The sequence below is a fragment of the Priapulus caudatus genome, unplaced genomic scaffold (assembly GCF_000485595.1).
Source record: "Priapulus caudatus unplaced genomic scaffold, Priapulus_caudatus-5.0.1 Scaffold149, whole genome shotgun sequence".
In the NCBI taxonomy this organism is placed as follows: Eukaryota; Metazoa; Priapulida; class Priapulimorpha; order Priapulimorphida; family Priapulidae; genus Priapulus; species Priapulus caudatus.
The window spans coordinates 22438-32301 of record NW_014577210.1 but is presented as its reverse complement, the minus strand read 5'-3'; the positions used below and the strand labels follow the sequence as shown (position 1 = coordinate 32301).

Here is a 9864-nt window from a genome sequence, read left to right as displayed (position 1 = left end):
GAGAGGGAGAGGGAGAGGGAGAGGGAGAGGGAGAGAGAGAGAGAGAGAGAGAGAGTGAGAAAGAGAGAGAGGGAGAGAGAAACAAAAATAAACACACACATGGACACACACACGCACGCACGCACGCACGCACGCACGCACGCACGCACGCACACACAGACACACGTTATACACAATGCACACAACACACACCACAGGCACATGCATACACACACACATACACATAGTATAGATATGTTCATGATCTTATCATTTGCTACCAGGTTCATGCCCTCACTCTGATGGCCAAATACTGGTTCTCTCTAATGACTACAAAGCACAGGTATTATGTGTATGCAACTGGTTAATGAGGTGACCACACTAATTAACCAGCTAGCCCCCCCCCCACACACACACAATAAGATCTGGACTCATACAATGGGATAAAAGACATACAGGTGTTTGAGTCAACTGAACATTCTCCCCAGTTGTCCAAAGCACATTGTTAGAAGATGTCTATTACATGAGCTGCATTCGGTCAGCAAACACAACCCTGCTGTTTGCAATTGCCTATTATAAAAAACAAACGGCACGCGTATCCTCCTCTTAAGAAGATTCGAAAAAAGCGAGCCCCCGAGGTTGGTTCGGTACATAAAATTATGCTAATTCACTCGAACAAGGTATGCTGGCTGTCAGACAATAAACGAGCGGGAGTGATGCTGGTAGCGCGCTAGCGAGTGAAGCGACTCATCTGCCCTCACCTACACAAACACACGCGCACGAGTGGGAGAAGTACGCCTCTCATCAAACGGTTATTACGCCGGGCAAACACCGTTATGGCCGCGCGGAGAAATTCACCTGCTCGCTCTCTCTCCGGCAGCCGCGTGACAGAGCGAGACAATTACTCATCCCATTAGCGGCCCGTGCACCCGTATCGCTGCCCGGCGCCACGCGGTATTGTTCTGTGAGCGATCAGGTGAGGGCTCCCGTTACTTAACTCGGCCAGAAAGCAGCCGACATCACACGTCGCTGGCCATTCGAGAGCGGCGGTGCGGTGCACCCCCCCTCCCTCCTTCTCCCCGCCGTGCGTCTCCGTCTCGCCTCCGCCTCTCTCTCTTTAAACGAGTGGCTCATTAATAATGCGCATCTGCCCGCGTTGGGCCAGAGGGGCGATCACTTATCACTCGCGTGCGGCGGGAGGAATTGTGCCTGGTAGGAACCGCATCGGATTGCTATGCCGGCACGCGTACGACATTACGCGCACGTGCATGCATTTAACTAAATGAAATTAGCTGTTTGCATGCTTGTGCACTGCGACACGATAGACCTATACCTGTGATGCAGGCAGAACAACATGTTGAACCTTCAAGCTTATATGTCACAAATACTTCCTCACCTCCACTGACAAGTTGGAACCTAGTTGCTACCTACCTGTGATCACTGGCCTGATAATGTAAACTGTTTATTGTCTTGTAAGAAAGAAACGGGGGGGGGTGTCAGTAAAGATCGCTGACACAGGGCGAGCTAAATGACAAGATTTTGTCTTTGATCTCGCACTCACTCTTTCAGCAACAACGAACAGAGGAAGTTTATCTGAAAGGCTCATCTTCCCTGTGGATTACTCTGTAGAAATAGTGAAGAATCTGACAAGATTGTTCCCCTGATGGCGAGCATAAGCAGCCGTTCAGAATGCGAGCCAACAGTATCTTCTCGCTCTCAAAACCAACAGCCATTAGTTGTCCAATAAAGAAATTAGTCAGACCTGCTCCCAGAACACCTGATATGTCGTTAGGCTCACCGTGAATTGCTTTATTGAGGCTACCCACTGTGCCCCGAAGGTAGACAAATGAGAGGGCCTTGCCGAAAAGCTTGCAGCCGCCGCAAAACCATAAACCACGCGCTAAAGCGCCTGCCACAAAACGAAAGCATAAAGGACTGACACAAAGGCAATACAGGGAGCGTGTATGGCGATGAACGACGTACGAAAACATTTGTCAGAGATCAACTCGACGGGGTTGCTCCGAACACTTACGGTTAGCGTGTCCATTAAATCCTCAAAGCATCTCAACTCGTCTGCCGTCCGAAATACGAGAAATCTGTCAAACAGCTGCAGTAACTGAGAAAGATGAACGAATGGATTTTAAGCACAAGTACACTAAAACATATAAATTGTAAAATGAGTAAACACAGGGTGCACGAAGGTGATATGAAACAATGAATGATGTAAAGTTATAACAGTTAGGGACTATAAAATTACAATGTAAAAATAAGGGGTTAAGTTAAGGAGTGTGTGGCGGATTAAAACAAAAATAAAATAACATAAAATAAATAATATTATTATAGATTCAATCTTCACTAAATTGCTGAATTGGACCATTTTTATGTAATTTTTATACATTTTAACAAATTGACTAGCTATAGTAACTCTTTTACCAAGTCAGGTAACTTGGCTGTTTGGACATAGCCAATGGCAGCTTCCCTAACTTCACCGAGTCCTTCACACAGCTGCTGGCAAATCCTCAAAAGCTGACTCAAGCTGACAGCACAGAGGTGCGTAGCCACTAGTTCCTAAGAATGGAAGATGTTTACATTACAATAATAAATAAATATAATCTAAACCACATGCAAGTTTAAGTACTTTATTCGCCGAGAATGTGTGTGAGCATGCATGCATACAAGCATGTGTTGTGCACATTCGTTTATATGAATATTTGTTTGTATATATTAAAGTAATACCGTGGTACCGTTGCATTATTTGTGGTACCAATAGTTCCTTGTGGATTTGTCAGTTGTTATCCAGTTCTGTGAAATGAACTAGTTTGCTATGGATATATTATAAAGTCAGACTGGTCAAACAGAACAGCTATAGCATATCGACTAGTGCTTGCAATCGGAATACCAACTCATTACAGGACAATACCTACGTAATCATTCTGCAACACATTAATACCTGCGTTACTTGTGGATATGACACTAATCTTAGTTAGATTACAATGCTAGATGGGCGAAAACTGGTCCCAGTTTGTGCTATGTAAGTAGCTATAGGTGTTAGTGTAGGCGAAGTTGCTCATGATTTGTGGCTCATGATAGGTTTATATATGGCAGAGTAAACCCGCATCATCTACGGGCGCAAGCCAATGTGGCAAATCTACACATTTATAATAGCACACCAGGTCATGCTGATGCCGAGTATCATGCTGGTAGCAGCAAACCATAATTGCAAAGGAACCAGCATCAATTAAAATGATTCTATACTGGATGCTGGTTTCACCTGTCATTGAATGGCTACACTTTTAATATAAACTTGTAAACTACAGTTAATTACCAAGCCACTATTATTCAACTATAAGAACCGTTATATAACTAGTTTCCTGTTATTAACCTCATGCATGTGCAGGATAAAGGAACAAGGGAATTTTATACGACATTACACCGACTTTGAACAAAGGCTGCTTGCTCGATGGAACAGACTGTTAATTTACTTCTACAACTTAAACTGACCTGTTCTAGTTGTGCGGCAGCCTGAATAAAAACACATTTGCAGCGCTGCTCATCGTCAGTGTGATCCTGTATTGTCAATGCCTGTTTTTCCAGCTCATCGTTTGACTGCATGGTGGCAGATCAAATAGCTGGACAAGGCAAACGCAGTCACACTCACAGATCACTGACCCAACAGCCTATCGCAATAGCCTATCAAGGATAATCATTATCCTTGATAGGCTATTGCGATAGACTGTTGGGTCAGTTCTTGCTGCTTTGTTTTTGCTTTGATTTTTGTTGCTTCTATTATCTCATACCGGAAGTCTTTTTAATGAGCCGTGCTTTAAATTAATTGACACTCAAAACATAGCCACAACAATCACAATGTGACTATCAATACAGGAAAATTAATGTATCTTTATGATAAATTTTACGATTCAGCTGGATTATGATCATTATATCATAATGATCATAATCCAGCTGAAACGTAAAATTTATCATAAACTGATAAAGAGACATTAATTTCCTTGTATTGATAGTCACATTGTTGTGGTTATGTTTTGAGTGTCAATTAATTTAAAGCACGGCTCATTAAAAAGACTTCCGGTATGAGATAATAAAAGCAACAAAAAACAAATAGTAAATAGTAATGGATCATCCATGTAATGGGTGAAAAAGTGTGTATCATCACGTATAAATTATCAATACTACAATAGCATGAATATGATTATGAATATCCTCATAATGATCATGAACACAGAACAATACCGGTATCAATCGGTGTGAAGGTATCATAATTGCTTTATTATTGATGAATATATGCCTACCTTGTGAATATCATGTAAGTACTAACCACAGTAGACACGGTATAACGATTAGAAGTTTAAATGTTGATTAGGTTATCGCGTTTGTTTTAAAATTACATGAAAATCCATCACCTTTACAATCGCAGACGAAATTGTGGCGCCGCCTGACGTAAAATTCAACGTCATAACATTTAAACCAATGGGCGTTCGAGAGTTAAGGTCATAGGTCAGGCTAAAACAAATGCAAAGTTGACTTTGTTTATTTATTAATTTTTGGATTGTTTATTAATTTATTAACTTAATATTAAATCGGTATAATATATTAATAGTTGTTTATTTAATTATTTTTAATTAATTTATTAATTAGTTGTTTGTTTTTGTTTGTTTTTTATTTACTTTTTGGTTTGCTTAATTGTGTATTATAGAATATAGTTAGTTTCTCTTAGAAAGCACCCAAGCCCTTGAGCTTTTGCACTCAAACCAGTGAACATATGTACTCTAATGCAACTTACCATGACATTATTCAACCAGCAATACTTGAAAACCTCTACTTACATAATATAGCCAGCCGTTTAGTCACTTTATTTCTTTTGTTCATTTCACTAGATATCTTTTAGTTTTACGCATCAAATAACATTGTTATATATATAATTGAAATATTTATGTAGATTTTTCTATTAACCTTTGTGTATAATGTGAGAGTTGACGTATTAAAAATATAATTCTTTTCAGCTTATAATGGGTAATATTATGCTTTTATAACTTTGAAGATAATTCAAATTCGCTAACATTGTTATATAAATCTATTTCTCTTTCTTTCCTCTCTCTCTCTCTCTCTCTCTCTTCTATGGGCGTAATCGCGGGGCTGGATAGCGGTCGGGATGCATTTCCGCGGCCGACCGCTCGTCCTTGTGAGGGGGGGATGGCTGTACAAATGATGCCGCTGAGAGAAATTCAAAACAACAAAAAAAAAACTCCTTCCTTCCGCTGCTCCTGCCCACTGAAAGTATCCAGGTTCAGCTACATTGTATAGATAATTTGGCAACATGGGCAGAGGCCTAAATCATTCAATTACTGCAGGGCGTGTACATGGGGTGGAGGGGTCCGGATTGTGTGTGTGTTGTGGTCGGCCCCTTCCCTTGCATCGCGCAGCAAAACGCATCTGGAGTGGGGGTCTAATTAGTCAAAAAAATCGGCGGGGGAGTGACCCCCCCGACCCCCCATCTCTGCTGTGTGCGTAATTCATCCCCCCACTCCTCGTTTACGGTGGCATTTACGCCGCCCTGCTCTCTCTCTCTTTATCTTCCTCTACTTGTTCGGTCATCTGTCTCCTCCTTTCTTCTTCTCTCTCTTCTCTTCTCTCTCTCTCCTCTTCTTCTCTCTTCTTTCTCTCTCTCTCTCTCTCCTCTCTCCTTCTCCTTTCTTCTACTTCTTCTTCTCTCTCTCTCTTCTCTCTCTCTCGTTCCTACTCTCTCTATCTCTCTCTCTCTCTTTCATCTCTCTCTCTCTCTCTCTCATTCTCATCCGCGTGGCTCTCTCTCTCTCTTCTCGTCGTCTCTCTTCTCTCTCTCGTTCCTCTCTCTCTGGGCTCTGGGTGGGCTCTCTCCTCTTCCTGGCTCATCTCTTCGCTCTCTCTCGTCTACTTCGTCTCGGGCTGAGCTGCTGCGGGGGGGCCGGGCGTGCTCGTCTCTAGTCTCTCTTCGGGCGGGGCGCGCTCCTCTTCTTCTCTCTCTCTCTCTCTTCTCTCTCTGCTCGGTCTCTTTCTCTTCTCTCCGGTGGCGGGTCGAGGGTCTGCTTCGGCGGGGGTGGGCGGGGCTGGTTCCACTCTCTGCTCTCTCTTCTCCTCTCTCTCTACGGCGGCGGCGAGCTCTTCTACTGCGATCTGTCTGTCTCTCATCTCGTCTCTCTCGCTCTCTCTCGCTCTTATCTCTTCTCTTCTCTCTCTCTCTCTCTCTCTCTCTGCTCTCGTCTCTCTCCTCTCTCTTCTTCGCTCTGCTCTCGGGGTCCTCCTTCTCTCTCTCTTCTCTCTCTCTCATCTCTCTCCTCTCTCTCTCTCTCTCTCGTCTTCTCCTCTCCTCCTCTCTCTCTCGATCTTTCTCTCTCGCTGCTCTCTCTACTTCTCGTCTCTCTCTCTCTCTCTCCTCTTCTCTCTCTCTCTCTCTCTCTCTCTCCTCTCTCATCTCTCTCTCTCTCTCTCTCCTCCTCTCTCTCTCCTCTCTTCTCTCTCGGCTCTCGTGCATTTGTTTTCTCTATATCTCTAGCTATCTGTCTCTTCTCTCTAGCCTCGCTCCAAACTCGTCTCGTAGTCCGCACCCCTTGACACCCGTTCACGTAGCTTCGCGCACAGGCAGACAGCGCGGGACGTCGAGGTCGAGGCTTAGCGGCACAGCGTCGCACGCGAGGCGATAAAAAACCCGCGGGCAGCGCGCGCGGCTATCCTCTCTCTCTCGTTCTCTCCTCTCGTCTCTCTCCTCTCTCTCTCTCTCTCTCTCTCTTTCTCTCTCTTTCTCTCTCTCTCTCTCTCTCTACGCTCTCTCTCTTCTCTCTCGCTTTCCCTCTCTCTCGCCCACTATCTCTCTCTCTCTCTCTCTCTCTCTCTCTCTCTCCTCCTCTCTCCTCTCTCTCTTACTCTCTCTCCCTTCCTCGCTCTCTCTCTCTTTTCTCTCTTTCTCTCATATCTCTCTCTTTCTTATCTCGTCTCTCTCTTCTCTCTCTTCTCTCTCTCTCTCTCTCTTACTCTCCCTATCCTCTCACTATCTCTCTCTCTCTCCTCTCTCTCTCTCTCTTCTCTCTCTCTCTTCTCTCTCTCTTCTCTCTCTCTCTCTCTCGCTCATTTCCCTCTTCTCACACAAGATACTCTCTACACTATCTCTCTCTCTCTCACACACACACACACACACCACAACTCTCTCTCTCACTATCACTCTCTCGTCCTCTTCTTTCCTTTCTCTCTCTTCCTCTCTTCTCCTCTCTTCTCTCTCTTCTACTCTCTCTTCTCACTCCCTCCCCCCCCCCCCCCTTCTCCTCTCTCTCGCTCTCTCTCTCTCTCTCTCTTTCACCTCCCTCCCCCCCTCTCTCTCTCTCTCCTCTCTCTCTCTCTCTCTCTCTCTCGCTTCTCTCTTCTCTTTCTTCGCTCCCCTCCCCCTTTCTCTCTCTCTCTCTATCTCTCCTCTCTCGTTTCTCGCTGCTACACAACAGCTCCGATCGTCGCCCTCTTCGTGCTCGCCGACGATGCCTCTCTCTCTCTCTCGCTCGTAATCGCCGACGCGTGGCCTGCGATTGGTCGCCCGGGCGTTGCTTACGTAAAGTCTCCTCTCTGAGCGCGGGTTCTTCGCGCGCGCGCCGCGCGGACGCGATCGGGAGGCGGGAGAGGCGATAAACGCGCGCCGATGATGGCAAACGTTGACAGATCGCGACGACCCGTACGACTCACCGACTTCGTGTCATAAGCTTACCAGCATCTCTCCCCGTGGAAGCGGCGATACGGCTAGCAAGCAGCAGCTTACCGCCGCGAAACGCAAGTAACGGTCTAGCAGCGCCCGGCGGCGGCCGAGCAACGCGGGGCATCTAACGGGTCGACAACGCGTGCAGGTAGGCGGCATGTCTTTTTATAGGTGCTCTCTCTCTCTCTCGCGTGTGTGAACGAATAATAACGTTACGCGAGAAGCGTGAGGTGGTGTAAGTTTCGAATATATATATACAGGTTGGAGGACGATCGAATTTCGGTCTAACTACTGAAGCTTGCATGCATATCGTAAAATGATAAGCACCTGTATAATGAAGTAATAAACTATGTAAATAATAATGAATATTATATATATATATATATATATATATATATATATATATATATATATTACATGTGTCGAGCTGTTACACGTTTAATAATATTCCAGTAAAATCGTATTTGCAAGTTCTTCTAACTTTTTCTCGCGCCCGTTGAATACTAACTAACATATCGCCAGGGATATACGCGAGCATCGCCGGCTTATCAACAATCATTCACTAATTGTGGATCAGTGCCAACTGTTCTCCTAGTTGGTAGCAACCTTAGTGTTCCTTTTTGTCTGATTGCCGGTTTCAGCCCGAACATGTTATAAAACAGAAACGTGAGCTGATCCACGCGAAATATATTAACAGTAAATACGATATATATATACTAGTAATATATACTACTATTATAGTATACTATAGTTAGTAACAGTAACGGTCCCGTTTCAAGACAACCGGTTCTCTACACCTATCCATCTTACATCTCTACCCTAAATCCATCATATCACACACCTATATCCCGCACCCTACACATACATCATAAACCCAGCCTAAACATCAACCCTAACTCCACCACACATCAATACCCTGTACCTGACACATATATCCCCACGCCAATTTTACTCCAACCTTGCACCACCCTAGTTACACTAGTTACACCACCACCACGTGCACTATTTACGATTATCCCCAAACCAACCTAGTACGAAAGGTTTGTATGAATGTACGTAGGATGTGTGCCGTAAGGAAACCTCATTCGTTCCGAGATCCTGGCAAGCGAGTTCCCGTTTTCACCCCCGCGTAGATGTGCGATTATGCAACATATACTGCTTACAACTTACTGTCTGCTGCAGTGAATTTTATACATATATACACGCATATATATATATATATTACACCACATAATATAAAGTAATATACTTTTTTTACATTTCTGACGGGAAAGATAGTCTACTCGGTTTAACAACCATATTTAGAAGTTGTTCAAGCAGATCGAAGATCTAGAGGCGCGGTATAAGGTTTGGCGGGAAGGAGCGGTAGGCGAACTACCGTAGCATGATTAATGAGTTTAACCAAATGAGTGTGTGTGTGTGTGTGTGTGTGTGTGTGTGTGTGTGTGTGTGTGTGTGTGTGTGTGCGTGAGTGGGCCCATGCGTGCGTGCGTCCGCGCGAGTACGTGTACGTGCATGTGCATGTGCAGGTTCATGTGCGTGTGTGCGCGCCCCGTCTGTGTGCGCGCGCGCCGTCTGTGTGTGCGCATGTTCGTCTGTGTGTGCGCGCGTTCGTCTGTACGCACGTGCGTTCGTCTTTCTGTGCACGCGTCCGTCTGTGTGCGGTCACGTGGGTGTATGCGCCTGTGTGTGCGTGTACATGCGTGTGTGGGTGGGCGCGTGAGTGCAGGAATGGGTGTGCGTGCGCCCGTGTGACCTTACGCGTGCGTGCGCGTGCCAGTGCGCCTGCATGCACACACACACACACACGTGTTTGCGTGTGTGTTTTCTTGTTGTTGTTTTTTTCTTTGGCGCGCAGCGATACAGACGCTCGCAGTAAGCAGACGTACCGACGGCGGCCGTGGCGACGGCGCGAAGACGAATCGAGTTTTGAAAAGCGCTCTTCAGATTTTACGCTCGGGGGCAATATGGCGGCTTGGCGGGGAGATCGCCCAGGGAGCTGTGCTCGGCTTGCTTGACTGCAAACACAAGGGGCTATCTTGTTTCGATCTTGACAGTCGGCTTTCGCGGTGGCACGCGCCTTTGTCTCGCTGATAGGCCGGAGAAGAGATGCTATAAAAAACCGGCATTCGGTTTGCGTCGATGCGCGGCTAGTG

General features: G+C 45.5%; 1 protein-coding gene across 3 annotated transcripts in view; it reads right to left on the bottom strand.

The window, feature by feature from the left end:
- LOC106806241 overlaps positions 1-4428 on the bottom strand; it is a 31982-nt gene extending 27554 nt beyond the window's left edge. Inside the window, exons 1-4 of one of the 3 annotated variants that reach the window (XM_014808111.1) lie at positions 4398-4428; positions 3481-3608; positions 2413-2547; positions 2012-2095 (exon numbers count right to left, since the gene is read on the bottom strand). In XM_014808111.1, coding sequence (XP_014663597.1) covers positions 2012-2095; positions 2413-2547; positions 3481-3591 — 330 coding nt within the window. In that variant the 5' untranslated portion in view covers positions 3592-3608; positions 4398-4428. Of the gene's footprint in view, positions 1-2011; positions 2096-2412; positions 2548-3480; positions 3609-4286 lie in introns of all 3 variants that reach the window. The other 2 variants (XM_014808110.1, XM_014808112.1) reach the window with 2 other exon arrangements.
- Positions 4429-9864: the final 5436 nt, after the last annotated feature.